The sequence below is a fragment of the Lytechinus variegatus genome, chromosome 3, assembly GCF_018143015.1.
Source record: "Lytechinus variegatus isolate NC3 chromosome 3, Lvar_3.0, whole genome shotgun sequence".
In the NCBI taxonomy this organism is placed as follows: Eukaryota; Metazoa; Echinodermata; class Echinoidea; order Temnopleuroida; family Toxopneustidae; genus Lytechinus; species Lytechinus variegatus.
The window spans coordinates 17,218,553-17,243,987 of NC_054742.1; the positions used below are offsets into that span (position 1 = coordinate 17,218,553).

Sequence of the window (25,435 nt, forward strand, 5' to 3'; positions counted from 1 at the left end):
TGATATCAAAGGACAGCAAATGCTTAATCCGCCTACAACCTATTGCTCGAGATATTTTACAAACGATATTAGTAATATGTTCACACCAAGTCAAGCCCGGATTGAGCATGACACCTAAGTATTTATTTTTTTAAAAAACTTTTTCTAATTGTATGTTACTGAATTTCACTGGCAAATGCTGAGCACCCCTCAACTTTTTCGGCTTTGACGGTTAAGCGCCTCATTTGACAATACTTCAGGACATTCGACACAAATATTGCTTTTGGTTTTTGCGTCATTGCCACTCTGCCAGTCATGATGAATTCAATTTTATCCAAGGTTGTATACATACCGTATACCTTCTGAGACTTTTCAACAGTAGATTTGTTTCCTCCATCACCCTTAGGCTTTCGCTTAAAAAAACGGTTCATTTTTATGAAATTGTGTTTCGTGAAATTTTAACACAAAACCTCTGAAGCATACTCGAAACAAACAGTTTCAGAAACTTAACAGTTAGAGAAACTAACTGCATTCGCAAAAGTTCGGATAATGGTCAACAGCTATAAGTACATAATTTATATGAGGCCCGAGGTTCACATCAAAGTTAGATCGAAACTATCACATTGTGCATCTTGCATATTGCAACAATAACATGCACGGTACATTTTTTTTACCCACGTAGACCGATCGGACATGGTTCAGAGCTAAGTAGTTCAGACAGGTCTATGAAATATACCGTAATATGATACTCATAGGGCCAGGAAGTAACCCAGGACCAAAATCCAGTTGAAACCAATTAGAGCAAAACCAATTGAAACCAGTTGGCCAACTGGTTTCAATAGGGAAATTGGAACAACTGGTTCCAATTGAAAACCAGTTGCCAACTGGTTCCAGTTAAAACCAATTGGGCAACTGGAACCAGTTGGCTATTGGTTTCAATTGGTTCCAGTTGTTCCAATTTCCCTATTAAAACCAGTTGAATCCAATTGGAGGCAACTGGTTTCAATTGGTTCCAGTTGAAACCAATTGGAGGCAACTGGTTTTCAACTGGAACCAGTTGAAACCAATTGGTTTCCAACTGGATCCAATTGGAACTTCCAGTTGGAATGAACTTAATTAGTTACAAATTAATTAGCATTTGCACTAACTATTGCTCATGCCAACACAGAAGCAGTGTTATTTGTCTATTAATACCAATGTAAAGGGCATTGATAAAATACAGACTTTCATAGGTATATATTCATATTGGAGTTCTTCAAATATATGTATTATTATTTGATGTAATTTGGTAACAGTTAGTGGTGTACTAATTATCTTTGAATCTGTTTTAATTATAATCTATAATATTTATGAACATGGTTTTCACTGCTAAGTATTGGAAACACTTATCTGAAAAAAGTGTGGAACTTCAAATTGAAAAAAATTAAATAGATACATTGTAAATTGTGATGAATCTCATAAAACATTAATCTGTGCGCACTGGCAGAAAATATGCAAATTAACTGGTTTCAATTGGATCCAGTTGGGTAACTGGAAAATTTCCAATTGGAAACCAATTGGAAATCATTTCCAGTTACCCAACTGGATCCAGTTAGGATTTCCAGTTACCCAACTGGTTCCAATTAGAATTCAGTTACCCATCTTTCCAGTTAGAAGTCATCTCCAGTTACCCAACTGGTTCCAGTTAGAAATCATTTCCAGTTGGAAGTCATTTCCAGTTACCCAACTGGTTCCAGTTAGGAATTCCAGTTACCCAACTGGTTCCAGTTACCCAACTGGTTCCAGTTAGAAATCATTTCCAGTTGGAAGTCATTTCCAGTTACCCAACTGGTTCCAGTTAGGATTTCCAGTTGCCCAACTGGTTCCAGTTAGGATTTCCAGTTACCTAACTGGTTCCAGTTAGAAATCATTTCCAGTTGGAAGTCATTTCCAGTTACCCAACTGGTTCCAGTTAGGATTTCCAGTTGCCCAACTGGTTCCAGTTAGGATTTCCAGTTACCCAACTGGTTCCAGTTAGGATTTCCAGTTGCCCAACTGGTTCCAGTTAGGATTTCCAGTTGCCCAACTGGTTTCAATTGGTTTCAACTGGAAATTGTTAAATTCCAGTTAAAACCAATTGAAACCAGTTGAAACCAATTGAAACCAATTGAAACCAGTTGGAAATCCAACTGGTTTCAATTGGATTTTGGTCCTGGGAAGTTATTAAATTTGCGGAACATTATAGAATAGTAGTTTGCAATTAACATCCCCTATTGGTACACCGGTTGGTACAGCGTCGGTACGTAAATATACCCGGGGGGGCCACTTCCATTCACGAGTGGATACCATGCGCGACCAAGGGGTCTCGAAAAGCACCCTAAACACGTAATTTCCATATTCTGAAAATGAACCCCTTAACAAGTATTGGCGTGTGAAACCCTACCCTTAACAAGTATTGGAAACAAAAACGATACTCTTGGCAAATATTTCCTGAAATGAACCCCTAAACAAGTACAGGAATGTTTTATTGTTACGGTTTCTTCGGTCGTCGGCTTTACCTTATTTGGTTTAGTACGACCCCACTTCTACACCTCGCGCAAATCGGACTCTAAACACGAAGTGTTGGGGCAAAAATGACATCCTTTATAAAACATTTTAATTTTGTTTTATCATCCCCGCAAATTAGACCCTAAACACGTAATTTTCCTAGCGAAATAGATACCCTTTTTTCATTATTTTTGTGTTTTTGGCACCCTTATCACGTTACGTACGTAACGTGCCCTATCGTGAAAAAGACATCCTTTTTACGTGTTTTTTTGGTCGCGCATGGTATCCACTCGTCAATGTAAGTGGCCCCCCGGGTAAATATACCATAGAGATGTATATCTCTATGATGTATACTAATTTGGATGCCGGTATGCCTCAAATTGGTAAAGTGAACGGAAAAGGAATAAAAATAATACCGGTACCGTATATGCTACCTTCAATCTCATGCCTGGCCTTATGGCCTTGGCTTCAACGCTACGCTGTCTGCGCTTGTTTTTCATTTAGAACAGCCCAGTGCCGAGGCTCGGGTCACGCCGGCGGCGCGCGGCTGGTCGATCGAGGCGCCAGGCGCTAGCCAGGCTAGCTAGGCTTCAGGCTCCGCAGCGTAACAATGAGAGTGATTGCCATCTTACCCGCTGCCGGCACGGGTGAAAGAACTGGCCTTAAAACACCTAAACAATTTTGTGAAATTGCTGGCTTTCCTCTTATTCTTCACACGCTCTGGAATTTTCAGAGGTAACGTTAAAATTAAATCGAATTTTTTGTTTGATGATGTTTGTTTTCAGAAAGATCCAACGTAACGTGCGGTACGGATACATTGAATCGGACATGCTGGTGTATAGTAATCCACCCGTAACTCTCAACTGCGCTGGCGGCCGGATGATGAAGAGTCCGGTATTGGCACCGCGTCTTAACTAACTTACTGGGCCGTGGGCGTGGTGGACCGTGCGTGGCAATGTCATGAATGTTGATTTATGACTGGTCTAATTTAAGTGTTCATGCCTAGATCTAACTTAGACCTACTGAATGAACTATGACTCGTCTCGAGTAGAACTAATCACTCACATGTATTGCGAGGTTTTATAACACGCACTACCGTAGTCGTTCTTACTACATGTATGCAATGCCAGTCAATGGATTGGCTCATTGGCAATGCCAATTCTAGACTGGAATAACCGTCGTTTCTGGGGATTTATTCAACTTTTTCTGACATTTTACTATCATCATCCCCATGATTCACCGACGGTAGAGTGTTAGTGTGAGCTCGCATGTGTTATCATGCTCTCCCTTTTGTTGATTGTCCAGATTTCGATGTGCTTTTTTTACATCGAATTTACACTCTAAGAATTTATCAACTACAAGTAAAAGATATCAATTTATAATTTCTAAGCAATGAAAAATTGTAAAAGATATATATTAAAAGGTATGAAAATGGTACTTCACCGATCTTTTCTTGTGACTTGGTCTTGGACGCCATAATCACTCCCAAAATAGCAGCCCAAATTACAAACGAACAGAGAGTGCATTGACAATTGGCAGAACTTGAACTCTTAAAATAAATGTATGTTCATTTCTAGTGGGTTTTATTAAATTTTGAGCACCACTGTAGAGTTTGGATTACTTGCGCACTTTGCAAATGGTGCAGATTAATAAGGTTTAGGATTAGTCTCATAGGCCCGAATTCACAAGGTGGTTTTGAAAACCCATGGTTTATGCAGATTTCCTGTATAAATCGCTCTTAGTTTAGTATGTATCAGGTACGTGTATAAAAAATGTCCAGTGCTGATGCGCGCTTTTGTCACAGTGCGCCAAATTGACGCCTGTTACCATGGTTAGATACGCTATATTCACAAGTCCTCTGTTTAAAGAGTGGACTCATAAATTCAAAACAGTGGACTCATAAATTCAAAACAGTGGACTCATGAGTAAAATAGCGTGGACAACCAGGCAACAAGGCATCAATTTGGCACACTGACAAAAGCGTGCATTAGCATTTGACATTTTTATATATGTGGTAAATTAAGCGTAATTTATACAAGAAATCTGCATAAACCATGGACTCAAGAGTGGGTTTTCAAAACCACCTTTGTGAATGTGGGCCATATTGTTAGGTACTATTTTTACACATTGACAGTGTACGACTGCTTCTTAAAAGCATTATGTATGACTAAAGGCCACCACACACTTTACGACTGTTTGCGATCCGATTTTGGAACAAAACGCATTTTGCTCATTTTCTGAAAATGTGAATAGAACAAATTTTATGTGAGGTTTTAAATTAATTGCAAAAAGAAGCTGCTGTAAACTACTTATCTAAAAAAAGAGCCAATGGAGTAAATAAGAGAGTCAAAAGGGGCCTAAGCTTTCGATCCTAGCAGAATCTTCTTTGGAGGCAAAATGACAAACATATAAGGTGGAACAACCATAATATAGACCACAGACATTCAACAGCAACACTGGAACAAGGAGACAAAAGGGGCATTAGTGAGAAGAGATGACCAATCAGGTTAATGAAGGGGATGAAAGAAAAGGAGTAGGCAGACACAAAGGGAAGTTAGTGTGAGTAAGGCCAAAGAAAGACCTCAAGCCAAGAGGGATTAAGATGAGGCAGGCAACATCAAACAGGATCTGGAACAAAACAGTGATAGAGGGTATGGGGAAGATATGAATAACAAGAGAATTAGTGAGAGGTGGGTCAAACAGGTAACAAAGAAAGGCATAATAAACTGGTGCATAAGAGTGGGGAAAAAAGGGAAAGAGAAGGGAACAACTGATAATGTGCAAAAGACATAAGTATGTATGATAGAGCATAAAACAAACTAAGAGAAGAAAGTGTAAAAATAAATCTGTAAGTATAAAAGTATATAAATATATCCAAAATGAAAAAATAATATATATACAAATGGTGTAACTGATATTGTAATCCGCTGGGTGTGAGGGGAAAAAACAGAAGACTATATAGTAGAAAAATAAACCCCCAAAACCCTGTATATATGGAAGGGAAGCAAATTGCCTAAAAGGGTAAAAGCAAATAAAGAAGCTGATGCTGTATGAGAGAGGGGGCGTATTGATAAAAAAACTAAACATAGTAAACATGAAAAAAAGCAAAATAAATAAGTGGTAAATCTAAGAGGTGAAGGGAGAGAGAGAGAAAAAAAATTAATAGATAAATATAAAATAAAAGTTATATCGCCTGAATAAGGGAGGAAAAAATAGGAGCTGAGCTTGTGTGAGATATGGGAGGAAAGTAGAGGCAGAAACTAAAATGTAACTAATCTAAAAGAGCTGAGGGTAAAAAAAACCATGTGTATACAAATGGAAAGTGGATAGGAAGGATTTATCAGTCGTTTCCCTCTTGGATGTTCAGGCCATGAGGTGACAAGAAGTCACTTTTAGGTTTGGCACAATACGCCCCCTCTCTCATACAGCATCAGCTTCTTTATTTGCTTTTACCCTTTTAGGCAATTTGCTTCCCTTCCATATATACAGGGTTTTTGGGGTTTTTTTTTCTATTATACAGTGCGTCCCAGAAAAAACGAAACCGAGATTTAGCGATCATTTATCATTACTTAATCAAAAAGAAAATAGCCAAATGACCTACCAATTTAAAGCTTAGAATCTCCTCTTTCATCTGATATTACTTAGATTATTTCTCATTCACGCATGAGTGAGCAAATGCAATTTGAAAAAGGGATATGAAAAACTCATTTGGCGGGGGTATCTGCGTTTCAAAAAGAAAACCCACATTTTTGAAAAGTTCAATATCTCTTCTTTAATTTGATACCTAAATTACAGAAAATGGTCAGAAAATAACAAAGTTCTGGTCATTTGAAATAAGGCTTGAATTTCAATAATTTCATAAAATGAAGAGGTTCTCCAGGATAGCTTTCAAACTCTCTCGACACTCTGTGTTGTTGACGATCAGCCATGCATTAAATCTTTTGTTCACCATCGAAAGCTTCTGTGCGAAACCGGTGAAAACACGTTTATCTCATGAAATTATGGAAATACAAGCCTTATTTCAAATGAACAGAACTTTTTTATTTCTTGACCATTTTTTGTAATTTTGGTACCAAATTAAAGAGCAGATATTGAACTTTTCAGAAATGTGGTTTTCTTTTTGAAACCCAGATAACCCCCGCCAAATGAGTTTTCGGTATCCTTTCTTCAAATTGTTTTTGCTCACTCATGCGTGAATAAGAAATAACCTAAGTAATATCAGATGAAAGAGGAGATTCTAAGCTTTAAATTGGTAGGTCATTTGTCTATTCTATTTATGATTAAGTTATGATAAATGATCGCTAAATCTCGGTTTCGTTTATTCTGGGACGCACTGTATAGTCTTCTGTTTTTTCCCCTCACACCCAGCGGATTACAATATCAGTTACACCATTTGTATATATATTATTTTTTCAGTTAGGATATATTTATATACTTTTATACTTACAGATTTATTTTTACACTTTCTTCTCTTAGTTTGTTTTATGCTCTATCATACATAGGGGAAGGCGGGGTAAGTTGAGCATAGGGGCAAGTTGAGCCACCAGCCCCAGGCCAATAATGAATGAGTCAGACATTATGGTGGTGTAATGTATTGATGACCCATAGCATAACCCCTAACCCCACCACATTGTTTTCAACTTTGAAACAAAAAGTAGTTTTTTAGAGGGAAAAATATGAATTTCAGCCAAAAAAGTAAAAGAGTGTGAAATAGATAAGTGCTTTATAAATACACACATCTTTAAATATAATAAAGACATGATAACAACATTATCAGTCCAGGTATGGATCTTCATTCTTGTCATAGTCTTTTATATGATGGATGCATAATAAATGTGTGGATACAAAATTATCGCACTAAGTTCGGACTGGGGTAAGTTGAGCCAAACAGCATGGGGCAAGTTGAGCCATGGTAATTCCTATGGTAATGTATCTTAAAAAACAAACAAACCATACAAATCGATTGAAATGCTTGCTGAAAGGAGCAAATTTACATGACTGCTCTTTTCCTTTTAAAGGATGTTAGTATTTAAAGAGAATTAGCAAGTGAAAAAACTTTAAACAAAAAATTGACATGCTGGTTCTCCCCTCATACATTTTGTACATAGTTTTTGTGGCTCAACTTACCCCAGAAGGTGGCTCAAACTTACCCCATATATGGGGCGAGTTGAGCCATTTGACATTGTTTTTTTCAAAGGTCACGATGACTTTCAGTGTGGGGATAGAAAGTTATATATAGGTGGAAAATAATTCAGAAGAATTAAATTTCAAGGCAAGGTACTTATTTCGACAAGATTATTAATCATATCAATTCTAACATGCAAAAAGCAAAAACTGTCACAACTTACCCCGCCTTCCCATACTTATGGCTTTTGCACATTATCAGTTGTTCCCTTCTCTTTCCCTTTTTTCCCCACTCTTATGCACTAGTTTATTATGCCTTTCTTTGTTATCTGTGTGACCCACCTCTCACTAATTCTCTTGTTATTCATATCTTCCCCATACCCTCTATCACTGTTTTGTTCCAGATCCTGTTTGATGTTGCCTGCCTCATTATCTTAATCCCTCTTGGCTTGAGGTCTTTCTTTGGCCTTACTAGGGCCGTCTGCACCATCCCGAGTTTTCAAATTAGCGCGCTATTTCTGATCCGGCAAATTATCCCGATCTGAAAAATCTCGAGATTGTTTGTAATGCAGACGCAATTATCGCGCTAGTTCGTAGGATTAATCTCGAGATTGCAATCCCAAGTCAACTCGGGTTTATTTGCAAAATAGCGCGCTATTTACGAATTATCGCGCTAATTCGTAGGTGCAGACGCACTCGGGTTTGGACTCGGGTTAATTTATTCATGACCTTCAGTCCATAATGCAATTCGCTTTCCATTTCCGCCTTGGTCAAAACATAAACACATCGCGATTGTACCGAACGCATGCGAAAGTCAACTTTATCGCGAATAGCGTTCATCAATTCCCCAATCAGCAACGATGGTGTCCAGCCCCCCAGTGAATGGATTTTGGGAGAGACCAGACCGATGGGGAGGCGCTCATTATCGACGATGGTCATAGTCAATAACAATACTGACAGCAGTGTCGTCTTATTCCTTCGCAAAATGTGAGCAAATAGCATTTCTTTCCTCCTCCCCCCCCTTGTCGTTGCCTCCTCCGCCATCATATTAAACGAAGAATACTTCACTCGGTTATATTATAGCGCGGCTGAGCTCAGAGGATTGTTGCATAACAACGGTCGAATTCGGCGAAAGTGCTAGTGAAAAGCTAAGAGTACAACATATGCACTTGATTGCATATCGCGGGAAGTTATTCAAAAGCGCGGGCCGTTGAAACTCCAAGATCGAAAGTGCGCATGCTCGGAATATCGGGCTTGTTGCCTCGCTCGAGCAAGAATCGCTCTTCGTGCGATGGTGGAGACGGGGTTTCTTGAATCTCGAGATTAATCGCGAAGAGGGCTGATCGGGCTAAAATCTCGAGATTGAGCAAACTCGGGATGGTGCAGCACCGCCTACTCACACTAACTTCCCTTTGTGTCTGCCTACTCCTTTTCTTTCATCCCCTTCACTAACCTGATTGGTCATCTCTTCTCACTAATGCCCCTTTTGTCTCCTTGTTCCAGTGTTGCTATTGAATGTCTGTGGTCTACATTATGGTTGTTCCACCTTATATGTTTGTCATTTTGCCTCCAAAGAAGATTCTGCTAGGATCGAAAGCTTCGGCCCCTTTTGACTCTCTTGTTTGAATGAATTGAAAGAATACTAATACAACCATTCTGAAAGATTGCAAGCCTTTGTTTAGGAGTAAAGGCCAAATTAGTTTCAAATCATAGCCAATGGTACGACTGCTGTGACGTCATTACAACTATTTGCTTTTATTCAAAGAAGGATGATAGCATAGTCACAGATTTTAACATAGGTATTTGTACAATGATTTCAAACAATACACGGTAAGATGTTCCAAGGTTTCAATACTAGCATCAAATTCTAATACATTTTATTCCAAAATTGAGTCACAGACCAATCGTAAGTTGTGCGGTCGCCTTAGATTTTGCACTAATTTTTGCTTTCTCTGTAGGCCTTGGATTGCAGAAACTGTTGTAGCAGTATCTGATGACTGGTTACCTTCTCTGCAGGACCTTGTTACTTTGCACCATTTGAAAAATGTACAGCTTCTTATTGGAGGTAAAACCCGTCACCAGTCTATCAAAATCTGTGTGCAATATGTCTGTGAGAGGATCCAGAGTCAAAGATATGAAACCAGTGATGTTATCATCATTGTTCATGATGCTGTAAGACCGTTCGTAGCAGAGGAAACTCTCCAAAGAGTTACAGAGGCTGCTCATAAACAGGGGGTATGTAATCTCATCATTCTTAGTCTTTGGTGTATTTACTCACATTTTTTCTCTCATCTTTCTTGCAACATTCACTCTTTTGCATTAATTGAGTTGAAATCACTTTTCAAAATGTGACTAGCCACCCCAAAACAATAAGAACAATAAGTATTAGCATAGTTCCTTTTGTTATCATTATACATGTGCTTCTTATCTTCATTGTTATTTAAAAAAATTGTCTTTAAAGGTAATTTTAATGCCAATTCTTAAACAGCAAGGTTGATCTTCTGTGTTTACCCCTTTTGCAGGCTGCAGGGGTAGTATGTCCTTTGGTTTCAACAACATTAGCTACAAAAGAAGATGGCATTCTGGATTATTCCTTGGTGCGATCCAAACACTGTAATAGTCATACTCCTCAAGCTTTCTCATATGAAACTATCGTCACAGCATATGACAAGGTAATTATCCATTGCCACTTTATTTCCCACACCATGGATGCAAGAGTCTTGTTTTACAAACCTATATAAATGCAAACATGTTTATAAATCTGTTTCTATCAAGGCTTTAAAAAAAAGTGCAGCGGCCTTTTGATTGCCAAACAATGCCTAACATAAATACATTTCATTTTACAAGGGTTTTGACTACTTCTCTGAAGATTATTTAAGATTGACTTTTATTCTTAGAAAAATTATATGCTTATAAACTTCATCTTGATGTTTATTATTTTATTACCTGTTGTTAATTATGATCAAATTGATAAATTCCTATTTTTAATTCACTGCACTGGCTCCCTATCAATATTTTTTTTTAATTTTGCTGCTCGTTTTTTGTTGCATTCATGGATTAGCACCCCAGTTATCACATACCAACTAGGTGTGTATGCTCTTCAAAATCAGGTTTCCGTGTGGTTCCAAAGTTAAAAAAAACTTGAGGAGAAAGACTCTTTGCTCATGCAACCCCCTCATTGTGGAATAGACTTTTGAAGAAATCAAACTTGAATTTCTGTTGATCCTTGAAAATGTTCTTAAAACCTTTTTATTTATTTTCAATTCTTTATGCACCTTGAACACTCTACAGAGTGGATTTGAGGCTTTACAAATCACATGAATGAAACCTAAACCTAGTTATATATTTATAAAATGTGATTAAAAATTCCCATACCAGATTTCTCAGCATGATCTTGATCATGGAACAGAGGTTCTTCATTTAGCACTGGAATATGCAGGAGTGAGAGCTAAGCTGTTACACACAACAGATGAAGTTTGGAAGGTAAGCAGGTGGACTAAGGGCTAAGTGTTTTGACAGATCTAAGTTTTGTTTCTTGTATGCTACTGATTCATTTCAGTTTTTTAGATGTTTTAGAACCCACTAGCAAACTTCTTGTTTTCTTTTATTGAATCTTATTCATTATTTGTAAATCATAAGGATGGTTTCATAAAACTATACACAATACAAAGTCTTGTTTATTGTTATGATGAACTTGAAAATTTCTTAATATTTTTACTATTGATAAATTTTGTTCAGTGCATTAGCAAAAGTATCCACATACTGAATGCTGTATATCCAATATATCACTCAAGCAACCAATATTACATGAATACCAAATTATGTATATCAGGGCTCCACGCTAACCCATTTTTTCAACTGGTCCAACTTTTTCATGTCGGACCAGTAGATACCCAGTTTTTGTCTCACCTGCGAAGCAAAGTGAGACTATAGGCGCCGCTTTTCCGACGGCGGCGGCGGCGTCAACATCAAATCTTAACCTGAGGTTAAGTTTTTGAAATGATGTCATAACTTAGAAAGTATATGGACCTAGTTAATAAAACTTGGCCATAAGGTTAATCAAGTATTACTGAACATCCTATTAGAGTTTCATGTCACATGACCAAGGTCAAAGGTCATTTAGGGTCAATGAACTTAGACCATGTTGGAGGAATCAACATCGAAATCTTAACCTGAGGTTAAGTTTTTGAAATGTCATCATAACTTAGAAAATATGTGGACCTAGTTCATGAAACTTGGACATAAGGTTAATCAAGTATCACTGAACATCCTGCATGAGTTTCACGTCGCATGACCAAGGTCAAAGGTCATTTAGGGTCAATGAACTTTGGCCGAATTGGGGATATCTGTTGAATTCCCATCATAACTTTGAAAGTTTATGGATCTGATTCATGAAACTTGGACATAATAGTAATCAAGCATCACTGAAAATTTTGTGCAAGTTTCAGGTCTCATGATTAAGGTCAAAGGTCATTTTGGGTCAATGAACTTTGGCCGAATCGGGGGTATCTGTTGAATTACCATCATAACTTTGAAAGTTTATTGGTCTAGTTCATTAAACTTGGACATTAGAGTAATCGAGTATCACTGAACATCCTGTGCGCGTTTCAGGTCACATGACCAAGGTCAAAGGTCAATGGACTTTGGCCGAATTGGGTGTATCTGTTGAATTACCATCATAACTTTGAAAGTTTATGGATCTGATTCATGAAACTTGTACATAAGAGTAATCAAGTATCACTGAACATCCTGTTCGAGTTTCAGGTCACATGATCAAGGTCAAAGGTCATGTAAGGTCAATGAACTTTGGCCATGTTGGGGTTTTTTGTTGAATAACCATCATATCTCTGTAAGTTTATTGGTCTAGTTCATAAAAAAGGGAAATAAGAGTAACCATGTATCACTGAACATCTTGTGCGAGTTAGAGTAGTATTCAAAGTGAGCACTGCTGCTATATTGAACCGCGTGATGCAGGTGAGACGGCCAGAGGCATTCCACTTGTTCAAATTTTTACTGGTCCGAACCTAAAATCTACTGGTCCCCCCAAAAATAAAGAAAACATTAAAAAAAGGCGCAAGTTTATTTTTGTAGCCTTTCGTTACCCCCAAAAAATAATAAAATGAAGGAATGAAGGACAAAAAGAAAGAGAGAAAGAAAGAAAGGAAGAAAAGAAAAGGTAAAGAAAGGATAGATGTGAAGAAATTGGAAAAAAAGAAAGAACTAAAGAAGGAAAGGATGGAATAATGAAGGAACAAAAATAAGAAAGAAAGAAAGAAAGAAAAAAGAAATGAAGGAAAGAAATGAAGCAAGCAATACAGAAAAAGAACAAATCCAGAAAGAAGTAAAGGAAAGAAAGAAGCAATAAAAAAAGAAAGGGTAAAAGGAGAGATGGAGAGGACAAAAGAAAGAAAGAGAGGAAGGAAGGATTGAAAGAAGGAAGAAAGGAATTAAGGAAGAAATAAAGGAAAGGTAAAATGATAGATAGAATGAAAAAAATAAAGGAAGGAAGGGAGGGAAAGAAGCGAGCAATATAAAACAAAGAAAAGGTAAAAGAATAGATGAAAGGAAGAAAAAAAAAGAAAGACTGAGCCACAAAGAAAGAAAGGAAGGAATGAAAGAATAAAGGAGAGAAAGGAAGCAAGCAGTAAAAAAAAAGAAAGTAAAAGGAAAGATTTAACAAAGGGAAAAGGGGACAAGACAGATAGAAGTAAGGAAGGAATGAATGTAAGAAAGAGAGAAAAGGCTGAAAGAAGAAAGAAATAAAAAAGAAAGGGTAAATAAATGATGGATGTAAGGAAGAAAGAAACAAAGAAAGTAACAAAGAAGGAAAGAAAGAAAGGAAGAAGAGAGGACTCAAGAATTAAAGAAAGGAAAATATCAAAAAGAAAGGAAGGAAGGAAGGAAAGAAAGAAATATTAGAGAAAAATATTTTGAAGAATGAAAGAACGAATTAAAGAAAAAGGAAATTAAAAAAGAAAGACAGTAATAAAAAAAACAAGAGAAGAGAGGAAAGAAACAAAGAAAGATTGAAAAGAAAAAAGGAAAGAAAGATAGGAAGAAAGAAAGAAAGAGAAAAAAGAAATATTAGAGAAAAATATTTTGAAGAATGAAAGAACGAATTAAAGAAAAAGGAAATTAAAAAAGAAAGACAGTAATAAAAAATGAAAGAGAGGGAAAAAACAAAGAAAGATTGAAAAGAAAGGAGGAAAGAAAGATAGGAAGAAAGCTTAAACTATCATCAGAAATAATTTCTCAGTTTCTCTTTGGCTTAATTAAAATAGCTATGAAAGAAATCAGAAACCAAGTGTATCAACACACACATAAATGTATATGTGGGGCTATTATGTATTCAGACGATGTCACCCGAAACCCAATGTGTTTGAACCAAAACAGAAGTGAAAATTTCTTCTTTTACTGCTTACGAATGATAGAGTTACACCAATTTTTAGGAAGTATGGACATTATAAGAGACTTTCATGAGTATGAACCGTGAATTTTGACAGTTCTGTGAGAGATTTCTGCCGGAGTTTAGCCAAGCTTCGTTCGCGCAGCCAGTAGATAATTTACCACGTGGGTTGTGTGGCTGGCTGCATGTACACTGTACACTATCCATTCTGTGTGTATTCTGTGTGTGAATGGCAGAATTTAACGGGGGGAAATGGTTTGCAGTGAATTTGACTATTTCTGGAAAAGTTATTGGCCCAGCAATGGTTTTTATTACTGGTCACGCCAGACCTTAAATCTTGCAATTTTTGGAAAAATTACTGGCCTGACAATGATATTTTTAATGGTCATGTCGGACCAGTAAATCTTCCTATTTCTGAAAATTTACTGGCCCAACAACGATTTTTACCAGTCTGGGACCGTCGGACCGCCGTTAGTGTTGAGCCCTGTAGTATATGGAGCCCTACCATGAATAACCTTAACAAATTATTTAGCCGCTGTCTTTTCTCATATTTTGGTGACTTTACAGATGTGTTGTGTTTTTTCTTTGTATAGGTTACATACAGAAGGGATATGTGTGCTGCTGAACAATTTGCAAGGGGTAAGGACATTTTTTTTTCAATTTAGTAAAAAAATAAGATTGACGTATAAATATTTTTCTTGAAAGAGGTATTGAAAGTTGAAATGTGAAGTAAGTAAATGGAGAATTATCAAGACTGTCGAGATTGAAAAAAATCATGACCATGTTCACAATAAATGGTTATCCACGAAATATGGGATAAATTTATGTGTCTATTTTCAAATACAGAGAATTAAAAGAAAATTTTAAGAGTTAGATAGTGATGCAAACTTGACTAATGATTCTTAATAAACAATTCTGTTCTTATAATTTTCTTACAGAGAGGCTTGCAAGGGTAGCTATTCTTTCAGATGGGGCTAGTCTTGAGATTGGTGATGTACTGGAAGAGAAAGTAAAGAAAAGGAGATTGAGAATCTTATCAAAATGCTCATCTGTCACAACTCTTCCATCCGATATAAACTCTGTTATTGTAATTGCAGTAAGTGTCTCTCAGGTTGGGATTACCATTCACTGTTACAGTAGTACAAGAGCTTTTTCACAACTAATAAAGTATGACTTGCCACATGGTATTTAACATGCAATCTTTGACGGATATTGTAGCCGGTGTCACAATGTTGTCTTTGTGAAACACCCCCTATTTAACTAACTTCTTGTCATTTGTTTGCATACCAGTAAAAAAAGGCATTTAGAATGCAATTTATTTGAGACATCGTTTCCTTATCATGCTAACTTAAAAAAAAAATTAAACAACATTATTTGATCCTAGTTAGATCATTATGAATACAAGTGATCATGAATACGCAAGTATTCTAATAAATAAATCAGTAGCACTCAAAAAACTTTTTCTGTATTTTCTTGTCACTTCTGTGTAGATGACACACAATTGTTAATCGTCCAGACAACCCCCTACCACTGCAGGCATAAGTGTTTCAACATTGGAAAAGTGTGTTGCTTTTATTCTTAGGTGAATGTGTTGTAAAAATCTTTATTAAACTAAACGATACAAGAGGGAACTTTTGGTCATCAGTATTTCACAGCAGATCAAAAATTAACATTAGCTGGATGAATATTGGATTATCTACTGTGACACCCTCTGATACTATGAGGAATAAGAAATATACTAACAGGCCAGGCTCCAAGTAATTTATGTTAATTTCATTACTCTTGAAATGAATAGGATTGCATGATTTAGTTTATTAATAATAATTATAATAATAATCCGCTTTTATATAGCACTTCTCTTTAATACATAGGGACGACTTGTCTAAGCGCTTTACAGATACATTATTAACCCGGTCATCAGATTCCATCAGTCATTCCCGCACACAATGTGTGCACATCCTCCACTCCCTGGGGAGTATTCCAGTCAGTCGCTGGTGAGGCGCACACAGTACTGGACAAGCTACAATGATTTTCACATCCTACCGAGTACCCATTTAGCACCTGGGTCGAGAGTGGCAAACTGTAGATTAACGCCTTGCCAAAGGACACCAGACCGTGGTGGGATTCGAACACACGACCCTCTGTTTATAAGGCGAGAGTCAACCACTACACCACGGCTCCTCCACACAATAATAAAACCATTATTAGAATTTGAAACTAGTAGATTGGTCTAGTGCTAAAAGATATGAAAGATGCCGTTTATCTGGTCTAGGGGGATGTTTTAAAAATCTTCCATGAATTACCAGTTGGGTGTGGAATACTGCATATCCACTTTAGTCAGATCATGAACAAGATATACAATATAGTAATCAAATAAGTATCATGTGCGTATTCACATTTAGCATGACTTTTTGTCAGACATAAATCTTTGTGAAATGACATCTCTGTTGCGTAAAAGTTACCATTATGGTAACTTTACCATCCAATGGTAACTGTCATGGAATCCTTGATTCTAATTGGCTTTTGAACATTGTTACCATGGTAGTTACCATTGAATGGTAAAGTTACCATAATAGTAATTTTTCTGCAACAGAACCCAGAACCTAAGGTAACATTGACAAAATTTTATAAATACATGGAATTTATAGATTGTGAATTGATAGGTAATCAACGAAAGTAAAATTTTATTTTTGCTGGATTTTGTTTTAATACCCTGTTACAGGATACTCCTCCAATCACTGAATGCATGTTAGATGTAACAACGGTTTTAGAGAAATTACAACAGCAGTGTCCACTCAAGGGATCTGTCATTCTACTTGTTACCATGCCAGCAGAAGAGAAGAATCTTCGAGATAATCTCATGGAAAGATTCAAAGAGCTCAGATTAGACAAAAGATACAGAGATGTCTGTGTTTACTGTGTCATCTTGGAAACAAAGGTATTGTATAATTCTATTTGTTCTTTATTTATGATTATAATTGTGTACTGTAACTAGAAATATATTTATTGATTTTGAAGTGCTTCATTTGACCCTTGTTACGGAAGGGACGGGTTTGGCTGAATGTGCACTGATAGAGCAACACATCTGACTCCTCATTCAGTCACTGTATATGTTTTTGGAACTTCTTCATATAATTCAATAATGGGTCTATTAACTATGTTTTGATACGGATGAGATATTGTTTTGTATAATCAAGAATTGCATAAATTATCTACATGAGCTAGTGATGGGTAAGTAAATTAATGTCTTTGTTGCAAATCAGTGGATTGATGGGAAAATTGTGTATTCATGAGGGCAGTTCTTTTCTGGCTGCAACCCATTTTGCAATGTTATCCTTTTCTGTATTGCTATTTATGTTGTAATATATTACCATTTTTTATGAGTGGATTTTTATATGTTTTGGTAATTACTGATTTACTGTCATGTATTTTTTTACTGCAAAGTGAAATGAATTTGATTCAAATTGAATTGAAATATATTAGTAAGTGATAACGTGTTAAGTTTTGGCTACAAGTGAGAATGTATAGTAACCATTTCATCCTATGATCTCCATTACATGATAAGGTTGCCATCAATGGTCACTACCTCAACTGAACAACCCAATTAAAGTTAAAGTTCATTGGAAGTTACCATTGATCGAAGAGCCATCAAGGTATTGGCCGAAGGCACTTCTCCAGAAATGATTTTTATCAAACAATTTTAAGACTGTCTTATTTTTCTCAAACAATTTTACTACCCATTCATGTTTTTATTTTAGTTTACTTTTACCAGCCCTTATGTTTTGTTTATTTTCTTTTTATTCTAGAGTTTAGCAGTTGGGGCAGAGAGGATAGACAGAGTATGTGAACTTACAGCCAACCTGGTGTTGAGACAGGATGAGCTGATGTCTGGTCAAACATTCATTGTTTAACATTACTATTGTGGTATCTAGCCTTTCTTTCTGCTAGTACGTGTAGTATATTTACATTTCTGGCTGGGATTGTTTTAACTTATATACTTTGTCATCTTTGATGACTCATATTTGTTCTCAGTTATGATAATCTTGTATATTTGTCAGTTTTCATTTTCAAACAGTGACCAAGTTATGTGATCTAGATGGATTTGATAATTTCAATTTTTTCAAATGTAGTTCACCCAAATAAAGATACAAGACATGAATTTTGCTAATTACTCCAGAGCTTAATTTGTATGAAATATCAAAACAATAAAATACATTGGCAATGTGACAACTTCAAGAAATATAGCCAGAACAAGAGAACCAAGTTAACACATAAATGCACATTTTGTATACAACTTAGTTTTGTCATTTTGGATCAATCATGCAGATCTTGCTGTTAAAGTGGGAATAAAGAGATTACATATTACACTTCTCAAATAACACAAGTATTGCCTTTGTTTTACTGTGATTCCAAAAATGTGATAGATATTTCTTATTTCAGTGCATTATGAAGCTGTACTATTACCGTAATCCTTTAGAGAGTTTTCATATTGCCCTTGTCTGCAAGGTAAAATTGATTCTTAGCTGAATTTTCAAGACAGTTAACTTATTATAGAAGTTAACTGAATGGTGATATTCATTAAGGGCTTCCATATTGATTCTTCTTTCTTATACGCCCGTCTAGACAGGACGTATTATGGTATCACGCTCGGTGTCCGTCCGTTTGTTAACTTTTCCTTGTAAACGTGATAACTTCAGTTTAACTTAACTTAGGCTCATATAATTTGTTGTGTATGATACTAGCATGATTCCCAGAAAGCCTTTTGATTTTGAGGTCAAAAAGTCAAAGGTCAAGGTCACAGTGACAAGTTTTCATCTTACCCTCCTGCAGTCCTTGAAAACACGATAACTTCAGTTTAACTTAACCCAGGCTCATATAATTTGGTGTTTATGATACTAGAGTAGATCCAAGCAATTCTATTTGATTTTGAGGTCAGAGTTGAATTTGCCACCTTCCAATTTTCTTGTTTGACCAATAACTCCATTTTCCGTGCTACAGATGGGTGTATTTTGTGCTCGCCGTAGCAACACTCTTATTATACAATGAGCGAATTTCTCATAGCCCAGGCTACCTGTATATATTTTATTTGCAATATATATGCATTGTATTTTCAGATACTGAATTTAAATGACTTTATTATTTTTAAGTAATAAAATAAGTAGAAAAGTAATGTAGAAATCTTAAAGTCTTGTAAGGTTAAGTTATATCATGCTGTTATCTTTAAAAATGAGCCCCACCCTTATGTACTGTATGCAAATATGGTGCTATTATTTTTCATGTAATTTAATGGAGTTTGTATGTAAAACATGATGCAATAGCTATATCTATTAATTTATTTTGCCAAGTGCATTACATATGCAACATATGCAGGGTTTCAGATTTACCTTTAAGAATAATAGTATTTGAAAAATTTCAAGAATTTAAAGAAAGTGCCAAAAACTAGGAAGGGGCATGAGAGAAGATGTTTTGAAGAGTAATGAATATACATGTATAAAATCAAATAAAAAACAAAGACTTCTTAGACAATTTTCTTAAAAGCAATTACAATTCATGTAAATTCATTGTTTATATCATGAAAATAATGTGAAATACAAGTTCAGAATTAAAAGATCGTTATTAGAACCATTTTGCAGGTCATATCCAGGTAGCAAAAAGATTGGCATTGAACTGATTAGATATTGTCCCAATTTTTGTCTGACATGGGTTACAAACTGTTTTATTTTGAGATCACTATTTTTTATTGCGAGTTACAAGTTTGATCTCAAATATTGAATGAGATAAGGAAAGTACATGTACAGTACATTGCACGTCTCTCCCATGTTTCATAGATGCAGGCTATGTTACAATGGAAAACACTCTGTCCCTCGGATAGGACGTTAAATGGAGGCCCAGTGTAGAGGAGTCACCACCTTTGCACGTTAAGAACCCACTGCACTATTCGTATAAGAGTAGGGGGAAACCCCGGTGTAGTGGTCCACCTGCATTCCCCCAAATCAGTTATATCAGGAGAGACTTGCAGGTCATAGTGATTCAGTTCGCTTTTCACCTCCCAGGCACAGGTGACGCCAAACAAATAATGATAATGAAAATCCATGGGAAAATATATTCTCTTTGTAGATAAATATGTATACATGTATGTATGTAGGATGCAAAAGTTATTGTATGTTTGAATTTTCCAGAGCCGAATTGGGGCTGCAATGAACAAGGAATGCTCCCCAGGGAGTGGAAATCGTGCATTTTTTTGTGTGGGATGGAAATAAATCCAATGACTCGGGTAATGATATGCTGTAAAGTGCTTTGAGTCGTTCTGGGAAAAGCGCTGTATAAAAACTAGCTATTATTATTATTATTGTCATTGTTGTTATTATTATGCATTACATTTGTTAGTCTTGCATGTACACCAACGGTAGTACATAGAGCTATGTGCCATTATGTCATGAATTTGCTATTCAACTCAAATCCTGAGGTTTACTGTAATCAAGCCACAACTACATGTATTTTGCCAAAGTGATTGATGTGATATAAGGTTATTCAACTCTGTTGTTCTTCAAATTGTATTCCCAATCATGTATACTGATTTCTTCAAACTATTCTGTAATCATTGTAAGGTCAACCATTAGATGTGTATGCCAAATCAGGCAAAAGTACTCTTTACCCATCCATGCTTTATCCAAGTATGTTCTTGTGTAAGGTACCAATTTTTAACTTAATAATTATTGAAGCATTGGTGGCAAGAATTAGAGAAGTAGGAATTAATGAATTTTTACCATTATGTGTACATGTTTTTTTTGTATTTATGTAAATTATTGTATTCATTTCCTTTTTATATATCAATCTATTTAATCATAACAATTTTTTTGCAGAATAAACACCATCAAGTACTGAACACATGTAAAGGATCAAATTATTCCACCTTGTTGCAGTATCTGTTGTTCCTACATTCATACATGTAAACTTGCAGAAAGTTTATTAATGTTTGCTCTTATCTAAAGTTCCCTGTGGTTACTAGTATCTCTCTCTCCAACCCTCCCATCTGTCTCTCTTTATTTCTCATGCTTTCAGTCATTTAACCCTAATTCTCCCGGGGGGCATAATGCCCCCTCGACAATTTTCGTGATATATCTGCTGCACTAATTTTTTTGACCTGGCAGCACTGACTTTTTACTTTCAAATTCTCACGCATATTTTGAGACCAAATTTGTGACGCCTGAGTACGCGGTTACAACATTACGCAACATTATGTAAGTGCATGTCAGACCCCAAATTGCTCATAAACGTGATTTCATGTACAAATCCAATGCAGATTGTGTATTAGCCAAAATTCATAAATGTATCATTATTTCTACTTTTACTGATTAAACTTAATTAATTTTGCCTTGTTTATGATCAGAATTAAGTATGGAACGATTTCCATAAAAAAACCAAAAAAACTAAAAGTAAAAAAAACAAAGAAATAAGAAATTAAAAAACAAAATACATAAGAAATCGGTCTTGGTACCAGAATTTTTTTCATTTACAATTGTTAGGAATGCTATAAAGAATATTTTCACCAAAAATAGCATTCTAGGAGCTTTCTTTAGTGAATCAGAGCAAAAAATAGGATATACTGAATGAATTAGCATAATTAATTTATATAGATTAAAAATATATGAATTTAGTGAAATTTACCAATGCAACTGCGTATATTGTGTTATTTCCTACCATGGTGCAAATTTTCATTGTGATCGTGCAATCCTTGGAGATCTTAAGGGGGGCCATAACCCCCCCCCCCCCCCCCCGAATGACAAGAATCAAAATACCTCGGGAGATTTAGGGTTCGAATTCATATCAAAATGATTTTTAATAGAAAGCTGAGAACTTAAGTATCAAGTTGACCACCCTGAATATAAAGGTACATATAAAAAAATGATATATTTCACTCAGACACTGTTCTAGTTTTCAGTGTACCTGTTATTTCTGAAATTAGTGCAATATGTGATGGTAAATGTTGACTCATATTAGGTGAAATTGACTACCCTGGCCATTTCCCTGTGTGCTATTTGACAGTGATTGATATTGATTGATAGTTTTCTAGGGGGATTCTCATCATTTATGTGTGTGTGTGAATTTTACAACTTTTGTCCAAAGTCCAAAAGTATTAAAGTATTTTGCATCTGTTTGTTCATTTATGTTGAAGAGGGAAGATTAACATTATCTCACTTTTTCTTTTGCCTAACAATTAACTATCTAAAAATAAGAAACAACATTGAGGCTTGCGGTTGATGATTTTATTAGTCATGAAAGAACTGTTTAGGATGGTGGAATGAAGAGAACTTGGATGTGAAAGAGATTGAGTAGGAATTGAAAGGTGAAAAAAAGAGATGAATGATAGAGAAATCTTTAGTGAGGTAAGGTGAAGTCCTCAAGTGAATTGTAAACCAGATGAGATATGACTAGGAGCAGAAGAGTAGACAAGTCTTGGTAGTAAGTAGATGAGATGAGGAGTCTCAAAGAGAAGAGTCTCACACACATACTCCCATCTCTCCCTCACACACATTACCACCCCCCCCCCTCACTCATTGCAGTGTAATCTTGACTGATTCATCCCCCCTCTCTCCATTATCCTTCCTCTCTCTCTCCATTATCCTTCCTCTCTCTCCCCCCCCCCCTCCCCTATTATGTCTCTGTCTTGCAAAGTTGATAAACCCCTTATTACAAAATATGAGATGATACATGGTGACATAATGTATAAAAATCATTTAATATCAATCACAAGGTTTACTACAACACAATTACAAGTTTACATGATTACTCTCTCTTTTTCTTAATAAGTATACACGTAGCACCCTGTAGACCAGCCATATGTAATGGAATCTGTTGGTGTAATAAGATTCTTGTGAAACATTAGAATTACTTTGTTTTAGCATGGTTTTTGTGCTTTTAGCAGGGATTTTGTATGTAATAACCCAGATAAAATTTAAAGAACCAGGTGTAAGAAAATCTCCTTTGAAATTATTATCAGTATCATGAACATAAAATCACTTTGAACTTAATTTCCAATGTTAACACATTTCTGAATGCATGTTTGTTAAATGCAGAATAGATCTATAAATGTGAAGATAATAGACTATGTGACAATTAGTTTTTCATCAACTACATTTTCATTAAGATATATACATTACACAGCAATCATCAAATTTGTTTTTTAAAAAGGAGGCATTGATATGGATCAACTCAATCAATGATTAAGTGATTTTGTGTGATTCCCCAGTGTACCCTCAAATATCTTGAGTTAGAATAAAACATCATTTACCTCGTACCTTACCCAACTATCAAGTACTTAGATGATTCTCAATCCTTACTTCCATCTGATATATGTGACCTCCTTAAGAAAATAAGGTTCATACTAAGTGTTCAAATACATGACCTAGAGTTAGACTGTAGGCAATGATCTACTACATGTATTAATCATTAACTAATCACTTTATGACAAGTATGAGAATCTCACTGCAAGCTAGACAAAATAGATCATACATATTTTAAGATACACACAGAAAATAAGTTATTTCTTGTAAATTAGACAGTGAGGACTTGTATTAGATCACTCTTGTGTTCATCTAAAGAAAACATGAGCACAATTGTCTATCAATCACTGATACGGGTTATGGGTAAATGAAAGATTGAACAAATAAATTTCAAATGCATAATTACTTTTCTAAGCCTTGCTTAAGCTTGAAACTTTTGAAAGCCATCTCAATGCCATCAATCAAATCTTATTTACATTGTCACATGTACATGTAATATCCTGTAATAATGAAGAAAAATAACTCATAAGAACTTACTATTTTTTTAATAATAAAGACCATATTTCTGGAAAAGTTTACAATTTGTCTGCAGAAATTTTGCAATTATCTGCAAGGGTTTTGCAATCAGTTTCCTTTGAAAGTATCCAGATGTGGAAAGTTTGGAAGGGTTCACGGTTTTTGGAAATTCAATTTCCTGTAATTTGACAACATGCCAAACCACATGTCAAACAACAGGAGCTGTCTGTCAATGAACACCATAGGAGCATGTAATCAGGATTTATCATCAAATTATTCAGTATCTGGTGATCATCATAATCATCAATAGGCTTTAAAATGTAGCACTCTTTATATTAATATATGACTACTTACATGTATTTACTTTGAAATCTTATAATTATTACAGATTATTTACATGTACATAGACTGGTATTAAAACAGAGCACTTGATTACAATAAGAGTACAAAAAATAGCATACGGTTAATATTTATCAAGTATCAACTGACTTCTAACAAGACTTTCACTACAAAAGGTATATCCAGTGTTATTGTTTAATTGTTCAAAGATAACATGTATCAGAGAATAGTTTCTTCAATATGATAGATTATTCAATTCACTATTAATTTTCAAGAAAAGAAAGATACTATAGACAGTCATATAAACAGGAATGTACATACATGTAGATATACTGGAATAGAATACAAAAAGTACAATAAAATGCAGGCCTACATGTATAATGATATCTGCAAAAGATAAATGCTCTTTGTAATAAACCTATAACTTTTTTTCAAGTATTTAATCACATATACATAGTCTACATAGATAGCATGATAAAACTAGAAATAAAAATGAAGAAATAATAATGAAGAAAGAATAATTATAGTACTATGATAAGATATTAAAATCTGCAAATCAAGATCGAGTTGTCTTCTATTGAAATTATCAGTCAGTTAATGACAAAGAAGGGTTGTATTGCTTTGTCATATAATGTAAGTAGGTACTATCAAATTTGACCTGTAGCCGTGTAGGTACACACAAGTCAATATGCTGAGGTGCAATATCATTAATAGTCAATGCATCCTATTGTTTCTTAAATGACAATTGGCTTTAATTACAATCAATAACCATGTAGCAAGTCTATAATGCAGAGGCACAAAATGTAATTCCTATTGTTTGTAATCTCAACTGACAATTCACATTGATGACTCACTTGATGACAAATAAAATGCCATAATTTCCAAAAGCACTACGCATTAGGGCGGCACAATACTAATACTATTCAACTTGATGGCATTGAAGAGATCATGATGGTAATATTGCCATTTATGATATTGTATACAAGACTTTAATGTGTTTCAGACAAGAAATCTGCCTGAATAGTAACCCCAGTCATTATCTAGAGGGTCCCAGGTAAAAAAAATCATTAAATCTCCATATTCAGTTCCCATGTGAGTCTTGGTAGTAGAAAACAGGCAGAAGGTGAACTATATCAATTGGCAATGATATATTGCCATACATGTATCTCGATAAAATATCCATATCGTGCAGCCCCAATATGCATGAAAACAGGCATTAACCTACTAGCACTAGTTACTGAGCTCATACCAATGCACTACC

The 25,435-nt window shown here is 35.5% G+C and overlaps 1 protein-coding gene across 1 annotated transcript; it reads left to right on the top strand.

Moving 5' to 3' along the window:
- The first annotated feature begins 3,096 nt into the window (after positions 1–3,096).
- LOC121410364 (D-ribitol-5-phosphate cytidylyltransferase-like) lies at positions 3,097–19,464 on the top strand. Its single transcript, XM_041602397.1, has 8 exons — positions 3,097–3,240; positions 9,588–9,864; positions 10,152–10,301; positions 11,008–11,112; positions 14,629–14,674; positions 14,974–15,131; positions 16,758–16,973; positions 17,842–19,464. Exons 1-8 carry the CDS (start codon positions 3,116–3,118, stop codon positions 17,944–17,946), a joined length of 1,182 nt encoding a protein of 393 aa, XP_041458331.1. The 5' UTR covers positions 3,097–3,115; the 3' UTR covers positions 17,947–19,464.
- Positions 19,465–25,435: the final 5,971 nt, after the last annotated feature.